This window comes from Cyclopterus lumpus, chromosome 11 (genome assembly GCF_009769545.1).
Source record: "Cyclopterus lumpus isolate fCycLum1 chromosome 11, fCycLum1.pri, whole genome shotgun sequence".
Lineage (NCBI taxonomy): Eukaryota > Metazoa > Chordata > Actinopteri > Perciformes > Cyclopteridae > Cyclopterus > Cyclopterus lumpus.
In genome coordinates this window covers 11,129,010-11,147,599 of record NC_046976.1, presented here as the reverse complement: position 1 = coordinate 11,147,599, position 18,590 = coordinate 11,129,010, and the positions used below count along the sequence as shown (strand labels likewise).

The 18,590-nt window shown below is 45.7% G+C and overlaps 2 protein-coding genes across 2 annotated transcripts; both read right to left on the bottom strand.

Annotated features, from left to right (window-relative positions):
• Positions 1-831: 831 nt before the first annotated feature.
• On the bottom strand, positions 832-5,245 carry LOC117738962 (methyltransferase-like protein 24). Its single transcript, XM_034545169.1, has 5 exons — positions 4,803-5,245; positions 3,875-3,973; positions 2,926-3,062; positions 2,465-2,732; positions 832-1,784 (listed from the first exon to the last, which is right to left on the bottom strand). The coding sequence occupies exons 1-5, from the start codon at positions 5,121-5,123 to the stop codon at positions 1,479-1,481; spliced, it is 1,131 nt and encodes a 376-aa protein (XP_034401060.1). The 5' UTR covers positions 5,124-5,245; the 3' UTR covers positions 832-1,478.
• A 1,568-nt stretch (positions 5,246-6,813) lies between these two features.
• Positions 6,814-13,554, bottom strand: ahdc1 (AT hook, DNA binding motif, containing 1). Its single transcript, XM_034545353.1, has 4 exons — positions 12,358-13,554; positions 10,526-12,234; positions 8,435-10,169; positions 6,814-7,996 (listed from the first exon to the last, which is right to left on the bottom strand). Exons 1-3 carry the CDS (start codon positions 13,552-13,554, stop codon positions 8,441-8,443), a joined length of 4,635 nt encoding a protein of 1,544 aa, XP_034401244.1. The 3' UTR covers positions 6,814-7,996; positions 8,435-8,440.
• Positions 13,555-18,590: the final 5,036 nt, after the last annotated feature.

Genomic DNA, 18,590 nt, shown 5'->3' with positions numbered 1-18,590 from the left:
ATTTGTCCGTCACTTGCGTAAAGGAGGGTGGAGGCAGATGCACATTCCGCCTCCAGCGAGTTGTAACGCGTCCGAGGAATGACTGGCATTAAGCTTCACGCATGTTGAGAAAAGCACTTATGAAGATATATCACCGTCCTGCGAGCCTTGCCTTGTTAGAGTTAAGTGCATCCTTCACCTCAGCCCATTCTAACTGGAAGTACACTGCAATGGGGAGAGGCAAACCAGTCTCCAGTAAAGATTACATCATGCATCCAAGCATAGGAACGTGTGGTAAATGATAGTAATGAAACACACTTTTTTTATGCGTATAGTAATTATAGCCGTTTTGCTCAGCACTGCCTACATATTAGACTTATATGTGATGGAATAAAGAGTAAAGACACCTTTACAGACACTCCTTTTATTATGCTTTATCGATTAAGTGCAAATATATTGAAAGCTGTGAGTCTTTCACAGAGCTTTCCCTGTGAAAGGTTATTTTTGGGGAGTTTTTGCTGATCCGATGTGAGGTCCTAATTTGTGATATTGGGCTATACAAAATAAACTGAATTGAATTGAATTGAAAAGAAAACGCAAACTGTATAATTGAACTACTACCTTTAAAATGTTGTGGATACACACATATACCTACATTTAAGACCAGGTTAGTTATCACATAAATCATTCTAGAGAGGACATGAGATACTTAACTTATCAAACTTCCTTTACTCAATATTGATCTAACAAAAGTGTAGAACATTGTTTCTGCCAGATGCCTCGAATGGCATTGTAATGTATATGTGTTATGTATAACCAAAAACTGACACACAAAATGGCAGTCAAGGGCTTCTGGCTTTGTTTGGTATTTTATTGTGGTATCAATACACGTGTATAACATGGTTTCACTGTTTTCTTTACTGTTTATTACACAATAAGCACTAATAGTCTCACTATAATTAAATCTTCTCTCAAATGTAAATAATTATTGCACATAAAAGCATTTAAGGCCTAAAGAGATGTGCACAAATACATTTTAAAAATACATTAATAATCTGCTGAATCGACATTCAAAGTACAGCTGGATCAAATCAATGCAATATATTACATTGATAAAATCACTCAACTGAAAAAAGAAAAGAAAAAAAACCTGAAAATGTGTTGGAATCCTGCCAGACAGCTGTTTGATATTTACAACAAATTAAGACACAATCCAACAATTCCTGCAATTTACATTTATCTGCTGTTATTTATGTTCCAAATGAGATCAAATAAAATGTGTAGATCTAATTATTATATGGTTGCCCAGTTTTTTAAAAGCCCATCAGAAAGTTCAACTTCTGCTCCATATTTGGTCAAATGAGCCAGTTTATCGACAGTCGCACCAGCATTTCCTGAGGGTGGAGTCATATGAAGGCAGAGTTTGACCTTCTCCTTCTTGTTTGAGGCCATCCACAATGTCTGTTCATGTGTGTACACCTGTGTTCATTCATGTGTCATCATCGCCTTGTGTTGGCCCAACTGAGTATGTAAGAGCTGTGACCATTTGCTACTGTCTGTTTTAGGACACTGTGACCCTCTCCTGCAGAGCTGTGAACCAGCTTGAGTCCAGAAGCTTGGAGACCTTGTAGGACAGTGAACCAATAGTGGAGCACTTCCTCATTGGTTCCGCCCACCTCAAACCCTGCCCATTGCAGGTGAACCTGGGCAACCAGATGATAAACACTCTGCAGAGTTCCCGACTCGATCCAGTTCTGGAAAACTCGCCACTCAGCACTCAGCAGGTCCGCATACAGGAAATGAACCTAAAGAGAATAGAGAAAATAGACAAGAGACAGACTATTTTTAGAAATGTCCATATCAGAAAACTGTACCATGTTGCTCTTGAACTTAAAAGCTAATTACATTTTTTTTATCAGGCATCTGTTGTTGTTGTTGTTGTTGTCATTGCAAGAGAAAGGTTTGTTGGAATTGATAAAAATTGTAAAAATGTTGTCCATATGCAGCACAATATCATAATGCTGTCTGCACTGTTAATAATAACATCTAATCTTGTATGAAGGCTTACTGATTTCCATACCCCTCCTGTTTGGAATCAAAGACATAATCAGTAAATCCAAATACTATTTCATAAATGGAAGTCTTCTACCACTTTTTATAAAGTCAGCCCACTCATACTCAAACTGTAGGTATGTGGGTCCCTCTTGTGGCTGCAGGATGTAACTGGGCCAGTGTGTGATTCGCTTACTTAAATTGTTGCCATGGCAGCCAGGGATGGCGCAGAGCCCTGTTGCTATGGGAACATACAAGTAAGAGAGCTTTCTGGATATGTTGGGGGGAAAAGACTCTACGGTATGTTTATTCAGCACTGTTTCTCCAAATGTCTGTGTGTGTGTGTGTGTGTGTGTGTGTGTGTGTGTGTGTGTGTGTGTGTGTGTGTGTGTGTGCGTGTGTGTGTGTGTGTGTGTTTGTATGTGTGTCTTACTGTGCGGTGTCCCAGAGATGCCATGATGTCTGCCAGTGTTTGAGACACACTACCCAGTTTGCCTCTTGTCTTCTGCTTGTGCTTCCTTGGAGCTCGCCACTCCAGCCACATCTTGTGCTGGCTGACCACGCCTCCATCACCATGGTTGCTTGCCAAACTGTTGCCATGGTGACCACCAGATGCACTGGTGCTGCTGGGATCAAAACTGTGGACTTCACATCCCAGCCCAGACACCGTTTTTAGAAAATCTGCATCTAACCCATCCATACTAGAGAGACAACAATACAAAAAAAACAAAAAAACAGACAGATAGATAGACAAGGGAGAAAAAAGGTGTTTTGAAGATTATTGCATGCATGATTAAATATGAATTCCACTGTTTATTCCAATTCTGTAATAAGCATAAGCATCACAGCACATGCAAAGGCACATGGACATAATGTACAGACATATGGGCACACCTGAAAGAGTATGCAACACAAGGCCTATCTGTGGCTGGAAGGAGCCAGTCCTCAGCGCACAGCAGCCAGTGGGGAGAATCCGCAGGGGGCTGTGATGCCTGAGCCTGACCTGGAGACAAAACCCTGGAGCAGTTCAGCTGGAGATGGACAGGAGAGGAGAGGGTCACATGAGATGGGCTGACTAGGTCTGAGAACAGTCTCAGTCATGCATAATTATCATACAACTGACCCTGAGAAGAGAGGAAGTTAAAGAAGAAGTTGTGGTAAAATTGGTGAGAACATTTCAGTCCAAGTATTAAGTAATGCAAATTATTTGCTGATAAAAAAAAAAGACTCTTGAATGTGAGTTTCAGTTGATGATAATTATTAACTTAAGTAACTTTGAGAGCCATTGCAACTTCTTGCAGGTATTGAATAATTACGGAGTAAAGTCAACAGAATATACTTGGTTTAATACCTTTTCTTATCAGTTCCCCAGTACCTGGTGTTACATGAGTTTCTAGTCTGGAACTGAAAGTCCTCACTGGCTTCATATTTTTCTGAATTCTGCTGCAGGATACTGACAGCGCCTGACTGATCATATTACTGCTATGTTAACCCCCACGCTGGAAGTCTGCAGAAGAAGTGAAGTAGTTGAAAAAGTGAAGTTTTATTGATTAATTTTAAGACTTAGCAAGATCTAACTCTTGGCTATCTGTAGGTCCCTAGTTGGCTAGAGTGTATTCTTGAGACATTCAAGGAGGGTCCAATATTTGACCAGTGGTTTCCAACAGATAGTCAGTACTCTTTAACAAAATGCCAGTTTCACATATACAGTAAATACACATTAGAAGTGTCCAAATTGTGTTAGGTATACTGTTTATGATATTAGTGGCATATAAAAGCACATTCAGACCATGGAGACATTGACAGCACTACTGTGCTTTAGGTGACGTTCTGTGTAGCCTACCTGTGGCCTGGTAATATAGGTGATGATACGATTGAGTTCTGCTGTGAAGGATGGCTCGTCTGCCGCCCACGGCAGCACCTCCAGTGCTCTGGGTCCCATCTGGGAAGATGCACACAATACATATCAATATATATATATATATATAGGAATGACAGTAATGTTTGTGAGTGTCTGCTGCACCCCATACTTTAGGTATGAATGCTGAGGAGGCAGGTCAAAGCCTCTGACCTCAGTCCTGCTGGTAAGATATTTGCCTGAGGCACTGTAACAATCCCCCCCATCCAAATCACACTCAACCTGTGGTCACCATGGTAACCTCAGCAGGGAGTGGGGAGGGTTGATGATTCACAAGAATGAGTCAGAGAGTTTAGCCTTGGGCAGAAAAAGAGACAGTGAGAGAAAAAGAGAATGAAAGAGAGAGGGGGTGAGGACACACACACACTCACACACACACACAAACAAAGATGAAAGTTGGAGCTCTCTCCAACTGAAGGGGAAAGACAGAACAGCTGTCACCTCTCTCTAATCTAGGGTCAGTACTGTGCTTCCCCTCTGCCTTCACCTGTTCCATAGAGCTATCCACAAACTGACCACAGTGAATAAACTGGATGAAGACACCACTTCAGCAGTCTTTTTTAAATCCGTGTTCCTAAACTGAGCATGTAGTTTCCTGAATTACATAATCTGTCTCCTACTTACTCTCAGTTCAAATTCAGTGCATTTTTACTGCAACCTTTTACTAGGTTTAATGGGTTTAAAGTACGCAACATATAGCAGCAAATTAAGCGGGATGTGAGTAAATAGTTTCACGTCAAATTAAATATGTAGTTGAAGTCTATTCATATCGATACATATGCTGTTTGTTCTGTGGCAATAGGCTAATGTTATTCAGAAACATTTGAATACAATCTTATCTCCCGTGTTATACCTGGCGCGAGTGCATCTCGTTCTCATCCTCATAGGCTCGTGCCAGCTCACTTCTCTCCCCATCTTCCTGCTCCTGCTCCTCCTCCTCCTCCCCCTCCAACCCCGGACGCCGGGACGGGGATCCCCGTTGGCCTGAGTTCCTGTCCGGTTCGATGCTGATAACGGAAAAGGTCACCTCTTGCTCCACCCCCGCCCTTGTGGTTCGAGGTAACCGTGGACCGACGACGAGGAGCTGGAGTGCTAGGAGGAACGGTGGGATTACCAGGAGTATCCCCGAGAGGGGGAGACGGCCGCGGCCCCAGCGCCGCGCACAGCTCCGCATACCTCCTCCGTGGCGACACCGGGGGACATCTCCGGCGCGGTGCCCTGTGATTCAACTTCTTTTTCAGTCGGGCAATAGAGGAAAGTCCCCTCTGAAACAACCCCTCCTCCCCTTTCTTCCCCGACCTCCTTCCCCAGCATCCTCTTGTTCTTACCCCCAGGGGGAAGTTGTGATGACGAGGCGCATTCCTCGTTCAAAGGCGGCCTTGTAGACACACTGAATGCCGCCTTATTCGGCCCATAACTAACTCATTCAGTTTAAAATTAACCCAAATGTTGGTTTAAATCCTCTTCTCGGCCATAACACGTCTCACCAGAAATGTAAGGCGTTAGGCTTTTCTCAGCAAAATGCTACATTAAAACACTCCTATCTGGTGACATCACTTACCTTTAGCCGACTTTATTTATCATTATTGATGCAGCTAGTCGTATTTGTTACTTAGGAGATTCACGTGTTGTATAGATTACTAAACATATGATTAGTTTACATAATAAGACACGTGGTTATAGCTATAACCCAACTGAACACTGAGTTGTTAAAATGTGCTGCTTCATTGGTTCAAGGGAGCCTCCTGCGATAACAAAGTTTTTAGGACTACTTTGCTTTAAGGGGCTACATTTGGCTCATAATACTATTATTAAAATATATATATTTTTTAATGCAGGTTAGAATATGCTAATTTTAACATTGTGGCTTCTACTTTTACTACTACTACTTTTAGCAAGTAAAATATTTGAATACTTTTACTGCTGATTAAGAAATGACATTACAGTGTGTGGCAGTTTGAAACTCACTAACTGTGGATTTTAGTTGGCTGTAATTTTGAAAAGAATCCATTGAAATGAAATGCTGCTTTTACGTGACGTAGCACACAAAAAAGAAGTCTGAAAGAAAGCTGTTGCTCTGCATCTTCTTCCTCTCTGTCTGTCATGTGGCGCTGTTGACAGTGTGTGTTCCCTTGCACCATACAGTGGAATGTCACAGCAAACACATTTCCTCCAGACATGTCTGAGTCTATTTAGTCAGCCTGTTGACAAACTGTACACAATACGCAGCCAGTAACCCCCCCCCCCCCCCCCCCCCCCACACACACACACACACACACACACACCCACACACACCCACATCCACACCCACATCCATCCGCTTTCTTTCTTTCTCTCTCACTCTCTCTGTCTGTGTATACTATTTGCTCTATTATAGCAAGTTTCCCCGTGAGGACATAACATGAGCACGGGATCCCTTCCTCTCAGCTCTCGGTTACCACCAGCCTTTACGCTGCTACGCCAGTTCCTTATTTGGAAGTATTTTGAAACACTACATATTTGTACATTTTGTTTCAGTGGCTTTAGGACCTCTCCGACACTATTTTTTGATTTCCTCAGTCTGGTTCCTTTTATTTCCCCTCCCCACAATCCAGTCCTCTTCTCCCCTCCCTTTCACTCCCTGTCGAGTTTTGTCCTTGACTGAACTCTCTTGCTCACAGTCCCAGAGATCCCAATACTCAGGGAGGCTCACACACACACACACAGACACACACAGGCACACCAGAATCTCTTAAAGAAGCAGTATGCTATAGACAAGATTACCAATGGCAAGAACAGAATGTGTATTTAAATATTTTGCACCTCAGATACGTACATGATATGTAACAGACAGATATACAATTTTTTTCATCACAAAAACCACCAAACAACACAAGACCACAGAAAAAAGAAGGGAGAGAGTGAAAGAAAGAATGAGACCCCGCCAAGACTTTGGTGTCTGGGGAGCTTCACTCCTTTTGACCCCACAGGCACGCACACACACGCTCACACAAACATAAATGCACACATACACACAAGTACATGCATTACTGCAGTCACACAAACACACCCTCCTCTGTCTCACATTCGCACACAGAAAACAAGAGTCTCTTTGGGGCCACTGTGTGATTTCAATGTCTCTTTCCCTTGTAGTTAAAACATTAAAACACAGGATGTCGGGTCTCCATGCTGCAGTCTGCTCTCCCCCCAGAGCAGAGAAAACATGGCAGAACGCTGAGGAGAGCATGTTGATGACGGACCCTCAAAATGAAGAGGGGGCTTCTGGCTTGGAGCTGGAGTCATATGTACAGATGCTGGTATTTCAAGAGCAGAAACTGGTTCAGTCCACTTTTCTCTTATGGGACACAACACAAGGAGTGCACAGAGTGGGACATTTGCTAGGCTCATGGTATTTAAAAAGTTGATTTGGGCTCAGATGTGGTTCACGTTTGGGCACAAGACAGAAATGCAGGGTTAGTGATGGTTGAGTGCAGAACATAGTTGCTGGTTTAGCAGAGGAGGGTAGGTTGAAAGCGAACAGATGAAAGAAACAGAAAGAGAAAGAGAGTTGTGTGCTCGTCCATATTGCAGATGTACAGAACAGGACCAGAAAGGTTTGGCGAGATACAGACTTCTGGGAAACGGAGTCCTCTATGTATCAAAGCAGGACTTGAAGGGGCGAGGAAATAGGTTTGTCTCTGTCCATCAGCGTCTGGTATTCCTCTGTCAGCTCCTCTTGGCCATTCCCTTGTTCCAGCAGAGTGTGAGTGAGTGTTCACATGTAGGATTTTATGTGCCCATGTATAGGTAGTGTATTAATCTGCACATGCGCGTCTGTGTTTGTGTGTGTATGTTTGTGTGTGTGTGTGTGTGTGTGTGTGTGCATGCTTGGCTGTTTAAATTGCAGTTGATATTGATTGTCAATGCTGGAGAATTAAAGCTTTACTGTCCAAAGCTGGCAGCTAAATTCTCACCCTTCATTTCACAAACTCTACACAAAGAAGTCTCCTTAACAAAAAAATAAGAAAGAAAAGTTTGAAAATCTGTAAAAGCTTGAATTGAGTGCACCTGAAAGAGAGGGAGAGAGAAAGAGGTGAAGATAGATGGCATAATATGAGACTGTGATATTTCTGACAGTTGAACCGTGACACTATATTTTACAAATCTTTGCTTGACTGTAAGTGAAGCCAATCGTTTGCTTTGGTGCTAAAAGTAACCTGTGCCCTGTGGCATTGTTGCTGTTGTGCTCTACTTTTATTGATTTATATATTTGTACATTTGTAATGATAAGCTTTACAATTTGGTGTGTCTGCAAATGGATTAATACATCGGTAAAGTATTTCTTTTACTTATCTTTAATATATAAATTAAAGAACTGTTTTCAAAACAAAAGTATGGTGTCATCAGTAATCAGACACTCCTCTGCACATATAAGAGCTCTAGTCGTGGTTAGTTAATTAGTTCTAGGATGGCCTCATTGTGTGTGCAAAAGTTAAATAAACTCACCTGCTGTTACAGGCTGGTGACACTGAAGTTGTCATCGTTGGCTGTGTCCAGGAGCTGGCACAGGACCCCGCCTCCCTGAGCCGCTTGGGAGGGGTAGCGGTGTCCAATGCCCTGGTAGGATTGGTGGGACAAGGAGTAGCCACCAGTGTCCTCCTGATGGGGCGAGGAGTCCAGGGGAGGTTTGGGGTATGGGGAGTGAGGCAAGGGGCCCTGGCGGTGGCCTGTGCTCATACTGTGGGTGGTCAGATCCCGCTTGTGGGGGGGCAAGGTCAAGGGAGGGCTGCACTCCTCATAAAGCATAGGTGTTGAGTGGGAGTGGAGGCTGGTACTGGGGTTGGAGTGTGTGTGGGTGGCTAGGTGAGAGTTGGGGTTGGTGTGTGTATTGTGGTGGGGATGATTGTTGGTGTGGGGGTTTGAGTGGGTGAGGGGGTTACTCTGGAGCAGTGAGGTGGGATGGGTGTTGGTGTGCGGCTGTGTGTTGTGATGGTGTGTGTCATGGAGGGTCGGTATCATGTGTGTGTGTGTATTCGCATTTGGGCTAGCGAGCGGATTTCCGTGTGTATTTCCATGAGGACTTGTGTGCGGGTTGCTGTGTATGTGCACGGCTGAATTTGAGTGTGTGCTGTGGGTGTGCGGGCTGGGGCTGCCGCTGTGCGATGTCTGTCCGTACCAATAGGGGGAGCTGCAGTAGCTGGGAGAGTCATACTGTGAGAACTGTGGGTCTTTTGGAGGAGGGCGATGTGAGGGACTCAGTGCTGTGGCGCAGAGGGGTGTTATCCGTGGTGAGGGAGAGCAGGAGGGGGAGAATGTCCTGGAGGGGACAGGGTGGTAAGACTGGGGTGGAGGAGGGGTGGGCTTGGGAGGGTAAGGGGGAGATGAGACACTTGGTGAGAGGGAGGAGGAGGATTCTCCAGGGTATAAGGCTGGATATCGCTCCTCAGAGGAAGGTGTGGAGGGGTGGGCAGAATAAGGGGAAGGGTACTCACAGGGGTCCTGGAGGTAGCTGGAAGGTGGTGCAGGATTGGGAGTGGCCAGGGGAGAGAGGCTACTACTGTCTCCACTGTAATAGTCCAGCCCCTCCTGGAACAGCCCAGACCCCTCCGGACCTCCAGCAGTCACTGCTCCAGATGAAGAGGCAGCCTTGCCCCTGCCTTTGGCCCCTGAAGGCCGCTCTCTCTGGCATGGAGACAAACCTCCTCTGCCTCCTCTAGACCCTCTGCCCCGTCCTCCAACCCCTCCCCGCTTAGGTCCAGGAGTAGGCGTTGGGGAGGGACTGGATGGGGAATCAGAGTGTAAAGCAGAGCCTCCTTCTTTTTCGACTTGTGTCTCCGTCCGTTTCCTTCGACCTCGACCGGGTTTGCTGGTTCCCCCGCCCTGGAAGAGAACGTTCTGGCTCCAGTTATACGAGGGCCCAGAAGCACTCTCATGCCAATCCATCATCAGCTTCTCCAGGCTGGACAGACTTGATTGACCCCCCTCTCCACTAACAGAAGCAGCTTCATTCAATTTGTACGTGCCACATGTGGAGCTAGGTCCACTACCAGTGGCTGCAGAGCCGAGATGTGAGGAGTCAGAGGAGGATTCTGAGAGACTTTCAGGAAAAGGTTGACGCTTGGCCTTCTGGGGGGTGTAGTTGGAGATATCCAAGATGTCTTTGGACTCACTGGAGCCATACTCACTGTAGCCGTGATACTGAGGCCCAAAGCCGTCTGTTGACCAACCACCGTAACCTTGTCTGAAAAAGAAATATAAATATAGAAACACAAATTATGAAATGCACTCAAGTGTGCAGATATTTGAATATCCACTGCTCTTTGTTCCAGTTCCACCAAGCAGTGAAAGAAGCCTGAAGAGCACGTTTTAGCCCCGAGTCCACTAGTGTCAGGTAGTGAAACATTTATAATAAGTCATTCACATCTCTTTGATCTTGCTGTGACTGGACTTTAGTTTGTAAAACAATAATGTATAATAATTTAACACTAGGAACACATTTAATGCCTTATTCATTCATAAAGGTCAGAATATGTGTGAAAAGGCCACTTGAACACTTCTTGAACTTTTTTGTAATGACAGGACGCACAAGTAATTTACCTGTAGCTCCACTGATTGGTGTTGTACTGTTTGTAACCTTCTGGAGAGGAGCTGAAGGGGCTACTTTTGGCCACAGACATGTATCCTCCTCCTGGTGATGTGGGTCCTGTTGAGTCCCCCCGCAACATGGAGGAATGACCTGCTGCAGGATATCCACCAAAGCCTCGCCTGGCTGCTGCCTGGTAGCTAGAATAACCCATTTGACCAAGAGTGGTGGCCTTGCCACTGCTGTGTCCAGACCCATATGCAAAGCTGCAATCTGAGGATCTCTGTGGCACTGCAGGAGAAGAGGAGGAGTAGCCAGATGAGTAGTGGCCAAAAGAGGCAGGATGAGGGGAGCTAGGAGAATGTGAGAGAGATGGAGGAGTGGATTTGGGATAGGTAGAAGTGGTGGGGGATGTTTGGGCCAGGCTGCTATAGCTGTATGGAGGCCTGGCTGAGGAGCAATGTGTCTGTGATAAACCATCCACCACAGAATTTGCACCCTTGGAGGTCCACTTGGGGAACGCAGGGGACCAGCTGTGACCCGCAGCTGGACTGGATGGCTCATAACAAGGGGTGTTTGAAGCTTTTCGGGGGTCTGACTGCGAGGAGGAGATGTCCAACAGGTCTGATGAATCATCTGAGTCGAGGAGTGACCGGAAATATCCAGCAAACAGGCTTTGTGAGTCCTCGCCAGCTGGCCCAACCCCTCTGCTTCCTCCTGGACTGCTGTAAGCACCTCCCCTTCCAACCTCACAGGAGGAAAAGCCTCCCCTTGGAGATCCACAGAGCTGATACCCACCCAAACCTTTCTCCTTGTCTCTACCCCCCTCCCCCCAGCCACCTGCCCCATTGGGCCAGTCCTGCCCCATGGACATACCCACCCCTTTAAAAGCACCATTCTTTCTCACACGTTTCTTCTTGATTATTTTCTCTCCCCCAGACTCAGTCCCTACGATTCCCCCTCCCCTACCACCTGTACCCTTTCCCCTTTTCTTAGGTAATCCATGCTCAGACATGGGGCTCGGTTTCTGCTTCTTGCCAATGGATTCAAAGAAGTCACTGAATGTGCTCTTATTGCGCTCACTGCCTCCAACCCCCCCTGCTCCTGCTCCACCTCTTCCACTGCCCCCTCCTCTGCCACCTCGGGGGCGTCTATACCCAGTGAGCCGGTGGAGCAGGGTGGATATTCCAGGATTTTCCAAGGGGGTATGAAAGCTTTCAGGCTCACTGGGTGTCCAGCAGCGCGGGGGAGAGCAGCGGCCAGTGGCAGGGGGCTGGCGGTTTAAAAAGGCCAATTTGGACAGAACATCCCCATACTCTGTTTTCACATCATTAGTATCGTTAACATACGATGGATAAGGGGAAGGGAGTTTAGCCCGCCTTCGCCTCTGGGGCTTCTTGGGCTGGTCTCCATTACCACCAGCATTCCCAGCATTTGGAAGCTCGCCTGGTATTCCTGGCAGAGGCTGTTTAGGTGGTCGTCCCCGCCTGCGTTTGAGAATAACCGGGAGTTCTCCAGGAGGGAACATCACCATAACACTCTTTCCATTGTTCTTCATTCGAAGAAGTGCCGTCGGCTCTCGAACTACATCTGAGCCTTCCAGACTGCCATCATTGCCTTTTTCTGTCCCTGTAAAAGTCTCCAAATTGGAAATCTTGTAGCTTTTCTGTCTGCGGCTCAGGCTGACAGGTATGCGAGCCACCTTGACAACAATCTTCCTCACCTGTAATGCAGAAAACAGCATGAGAAATTGTAAATTGTATTAACATCTATGGCATATATGGAATTACATTGTTTTTATGTCAAGAGAGTAACTACAATGATATGTAACTATAAATTAACTTACACCAACAAAACGTCCCCGTCTCCGGTTTTTGGGAGGAGATACCCCCTCTGCAACAGGCTCCTGCTTTACAGTTAGAGGTGCAGCGATGGTGGATGTGTTTGCAAATGGTAGATGAGGGGTAGCAGAATGAGCCATGGACCGTGCTGCCTGACGCTGTTTCACACTTTTAGGAGCGGCTTTATGGACAGGTTTTGGTGCAGGCCTAGACCTGGATTTAGGTCCAGGTTTATGGCCAAGTCTGGGCCCAGGTTTATGTATAACTTTAGGTACAGGTTTGGGTACAGTTAGAGCAAGAGCAATCTCTGTAGGGCAGGGTGCCGTGGGGAGAACAGCCTCCACAGAGGAATGCTCTTCTTTCTCTCCAACCGCAACCTGCTCTTCTTTAACTCTCCAGATCTTCTCCTCCAATACTTCATCTTCCTCCTCTACGCCCCTCTCCCGTCCTGTTTTCTTCTCCCCATCCTCTAAGCTTCGGCGGAGGCGGGAGGATTTGCGCAGGTGACAGGGAAAGCGGGGACGTCCAGAGCTGCGGAGTGCATATTTCTTCTCTGCCTCCACAGGAAGAGGAGAAGAGCCTGTGTTTGGGTTTGGACCAACGGGGACTGGACAAAAGGTTGAGGCATTGTCTGTCTCTGCAGGTAGAACTGGGGCAGCCCGCTGATTGGTGGCGGCAGGATGATTGCCATGTTCCAAAGACAGGGGTTGATGTGAGGTTGTGCGTATGGCCTCTGGTGTGATAGTCCTGGAGTGTTCAGGTCCTACAGAACCTGTAGGTGGGTTGATTTCCATGTGTTCACAATTATCCATGTGTGCTTGCGAAACAGCCTGTGTGTGCACATCTGGGTCAATGTGCGTTTGCATGTCCCTAATTGTCTCTGCAAATGTATGTGTCTCAGCGGTAGTGTGAGTCTCCGTCTGCCTGCGCGGGCAGGTGCTGTGCCCCAGCCTTCTATGTTGATGTAGTCCGTTCGCCACGGCTGAAGGAGAGGAGGGAAAGAGGTTGGAGGTCACTGGTGCCAATCCATTTTTAGAGGGATCCTGGGACCCCTCCTGGAGCCCGAGTTCCCTGTTCCAGAGCTCAGGCACAGCCAGCCCCTCCAGCTCCCCCACACACGCTTTTTCCTCTGCTTGAGTCCCACCACAGCCTACTGGAGCCCCAGTTTGGCCTGAATGTAGGTGAGCTGACAAGCCACTCATTCAGTGGACAGTCTTGCTGATGCTGAGTGAGGAAAGAGGGATGTTTTCTGATGTATAGAACTTAGGGTGTAGCGTCGTTTTCCTCTAACAGCAGGAAAGTTCAGTGAACTGAGGACAGAAATATAGACAATATTGTCAAGAAATATTGTAGTATATTATAAAAACAATATCACCAACTGGAGAGAAGTACACAAATGTGTTAACATGTCCTTGTTGCATTTAAGACATTTCATCTAAACTCCTTGCTGCTAAACATATTGGTCATCAAATACTATACAAATACAAATCTAACATTTGCAGCACATATAAAATTGTGGCTGTGTGTTAGGTTTTTTGGCAATGGGCCATACACCTAATTCGTAATGCACTCTATTCTATTAACTGTGCCACCCACACAGCAGCTTTACAACATTAGATTACATTTACCATTCATACCCTGCTCAATTGGTTGATTTTACCGTATGGTTACGGCGCTGATTCGGATTTTGATTCTGAGTTGAGCCTCAATCTGTCTGCCTGACTGGCTCTGTTCTGCAGGGGATCATTGGGTCATCAATACTGCAGTGGAGTGCTCACATACTTCTCTCTCACCCTCTGCTCCTGTCGTTTGCCCATGGTTGCTAGAGTGAGAGACAGAGACAGACAAGGCAGACAGAGGAAGGGATAGTTTGTTGAAAAAAGTGGGAGAAATGGTGAGGGTGGGGGAGTGAGGAGGAGGAGGGTGGAGCAGAAAGAAAAAGAGAATAAGAGATTAGTATATGATGTCACAGCATGCATCATCAGACCAGACTATAATCAGTATTTTGGTGAGGGCTGCACCATCTCACAGCAGATTTATTTTGGAGGATGACTTGCAATACACCTTTTTGTATACTCTAATTGTGGTTACTAATTCATTTCCATGTGTTCCAGCAGACTGAAGGCACACACATGTAAACCAGGGCCACTTCAGCTATTCTGTGTTTCAACGTGCTCCATAACAAACACTGAGGATCATCACTACATGATGAAGACCATGCTCACAGAGCTGTGTAGCTCACCATGTGTGTGTGAGCAAATTATAAGTAGTTGAGTAGTGGTGAAAAGCACACAGCATGCCACATTTCGGCCAAACTATTGAAATACATTACAAAGCACAAGACTTTGAGGGTGCAACAAGAATGTGTGAATAATCGCAGCCACCAGGGGGAAGCAGAGAGGTGATGAATAGAGGTGTTGAGAGGATGGAGAGATGAAGGTGACAGAAAGACAGGAACTATAGAGGGATTATGGAAACCCAGAGCAGAGGGGAAATGGAAGTACAGATTGCCAGAACACACACAAGTCTTATGAAATCTGCTATCAGACTCACACATGACTGCATGCATGCACACATTCAAACACAAGTATGCGTGCCACACTCGCACACATATCCACGCACGGCTGCCTCCAACACTGTACCACACTCTGCACATACAAAACAATCTTGTCCATCCTCAGATCTCTCTGCCTCCCTCTCCAAAATATGGTTCTGATTAGGAGGGAGGGAGAGGGACAGAGAAAGAAAGAGGGGGGACAAGGAGGGGAGGGCGTAAAAGACAGGAATAAGTCCAAGAATGGGTGAGAAAGTATGAAAGAGGGCAAGAGACAGAAGAAGAGCAGAGAGGGGATAGACGCGATTGAGACATGGAAAGGATGGTAAGTCTGGCAGAGGCAGACAGACTTAAGAAAAACAAAAAGGAGGTAGTAAAGTTGATGGAGGCGAGTGGAAGAAAGAGTATAGAGGAAGAGAATGAGGTGGAGTAAGAGAGTTTTGCTGGAGCAGAGTTTAGGGCTGCACACATGGAGCAGACCAAACTCAAGGTTCTGCTGCTCTGAGGAATGACACAACTAGGACAAACACACAAGAAGATAAACACTCACAACACATACTTTCTTTAACCTCCTCACCCACTCCCTCTCGTGCCCACTGCTGTCTCCCTGCCTCTCTTCTCTCCCATTCTTGTTCTTACTTTCTCTCCCGTCTAATTAACAGCATGCCTTAATTAAGGCTCCGTCTGACCGATGTATGAGAGAGGAAGAAGAACACATGCTTTAATTAAACATTGCTGCACATGTGCCTACACATACAGTACATACATACCCTGTCACTCACAGACACACAAAGACATATGCAAATATGCCGCCACAGCTTCATCCTCCCACACACTCACACATCCATTTGCACATAAAGACATACGCGCGCGCGCACACACACACACACACACACACACACACACACACACACACACACACACACACACACACACACACACACACACACACACACACACACACATATGTAGTCATGCACAATTACACACAAAACAAAGACACACATGCAAATATCTCTCTACTGTGCTCGGCGGGGGGTATTCTTACAGAGCTTAGATACCAGCCAATCAAACGCTCCCACTATGATTCATTGTTTAAGCAAACACTCCTGGCATCCATCAACTGCCATTCCAATAAATTCAACCTCATACGTATAGCAAATGCGGTTTGGTGCATTTTACTGTGAATGGCTCAGTGGCATTGTCTCTGTGAGAACAGTCGATGGTGTGCGCTGCTCCCACACGATGATCTGTTGAATCTGTTTTAGAAAGAGCCGGCCTCCTATGATTATTGTTTGAACATTTTGATCTTGTATATTTCTTATCTGCACGTTAAAGTTGTTGGTGCTATTATGCACCACAGAGTTATTATGCATATACACTCATGCCAGTGGGAAATCAGAGATGAGAACTTGTCATTGTCCAGTTTGGGAAGTTGCCCTGTTGTGCATAGTCTGAGAGGAACAATCATTCTGTAAATGGTAGCTGAGCAGCATATCTATTCTCTCCCCATCCATCTCACTGCCACAAAGGCTTGCAGACTCACAGGGCTGCCAGCAGCAACTAGACCCTGTGTGTGTGTGTGTGTGTGTGTGTGTGTGTGTGCGTGTGTGTGTGTGTGTGAGAGTGCGTGCATGCGTGCGTGCGTGCGTGCCTGTGTGTGTGTGTGTGCGCGTGTGTGATTGTGTCTGTGTGTGTGTGAGATTGTGAGTGTTAGAGAGAGAGGGGGTGAGAGAAAAGAGAGAGAGAGAGAGAGAGTGGAAATGTGTATGTGCTCGCACGTATGTGTGTCTCTGCGAGTGCACGTGTATGAGTGTGTCTTCCTGGGTGTGTTTGTAAAAGCACTCACCAAGCTCTAACGGGTGTGCAGTTGTTGCTAAGAGACAGGCAGCAGCACCGAAACAAGCATGGGGGGTGGGGGGGTGTAAGGGGGGGGGGGACATGGAGGGGAGACCAAAAGAGAGAGAGGTGGTGAGGGGAGGAGGGGGGAGCTCCACAGAGAGGTTTAGACAGATAAGAAGAAGAGGGGATAAAACAGAGCGCGATGGAGAAAGTGTATGTGAGGCCAAGAGAGAAGAGGAGGTGGGGAGGAGGGTCCACAGAGACTGAGTGACACTGTGCAGAAACTCAACTACCATCCGCCTCTCAACCTGCAGCACCGGCAGCCTCAAACCTACATTGAACAAAAAACAACTTTTTCTTCCAAAAATAATTTTTTTTAAATCAACAAAACTGTTTGACAACTTGATGACAAACTGTTCTCAAGTTATCTGTGAGGGATTTTCAGTGGGAACAAGTGTGGCATGTTTTATTCCTGGTAATAAACGTCTGTCTGACTTTGTCATTGAAACATTACACATCACATGACATGACACAGCATGTAAATACTCACTGTGTGAATGTCAAATCAAATACTTAACTATGAATCCAAAGGACTCTTGTTCTATGTATATAGCTCCTATATGTGTAGACAAAAATAGATAAAGAAATAGAAATGTCTTTGTAATGCATATTAATGTAATTTTTCATTTCCAGCAGCATTACAGAACACAAGAACACGGAAAGCGAGCGTTTTGGTATCGAGGCAGACTGCGTACTTTCCACTAAACTTTCTTTCTTTATGCTTCTTTTCTACATGCAGATGTCTCAATCAGTGTTGCATTGCAGAATTTACATACTGCTGTGTATTTCCTTTTCAAAGCTGTTTTTCAAATAAAGTCTTTGTGGTTCAGGTACGTTTCAAATATACAGTAAAGACTTTTCTGACATCTCCATCTCCTGTCACCCACGTTCACTTTGTTGGAGTAGGTGTGAAGGGCGGCAAGGAGAGATGTCAGCCAATAATAGTAACAAATAATTCAAATGCATCAAGATATTGGTTGCATTTATTACAACCAATCACAGTAATTATAACAAATAAATCAGAAAATGTACAGGCAATTTAATCATATCCCTAGAGTTCAAAGGTCTCTTTGTCCGAGATCGAGACATTCAAAAAGTCTTGAGTAACATTAACTTAAACTGATACTGTTGTATTTAAATACTTTATCTTTCTTCCCACTGTGGGGAGAAAGTTTTCTATATTTACGGTGCAAAGTTTTAATTCAACTAAAATAAAAAATAAAATAATAAAAATAAAGAAATAAGCAAAGTTGAGGATATATGTTCTTGCCTTGACTGCAGTGGGTTGTAGCCCAACAGGCTATAAAACTGAACAGCTAGAATTTAAGCACATCCAAACTTAACAGACCTGGTTTTTAGAGAGCTTGAGGTGTGTGTTAGTGTGCCAAAGGGGGCGAGGAATGTTATACACATATATCGCACTACTGGTGCCAGCATGCTTGCACACAAATTACCAACAGCAACCTTCAAAAACAACGCTGAACTTTGGGCTTTGGTGGGCTGCAGCTCAATGCACACGCACGTCAGTCAAACAGAGACAATCCAACTAACACTTGCATTTACACACAGATTCTCACCCCCACCCACTCACACTCTCCTTCACTCTGACCTCTCCTCCACCATCCCCCCCCAAAAAACACTCCCACCTCCCCAGCTGCAGGAAATTCCTAATGATCTCCATCATCAGTGTGCGTGCTGTATCTCCTGCCAAGAGCAAGCATGTGCATGCACGCTCATACGCAACAAACACACATACAAAGCATATAAATGAGCAGAGAGCAA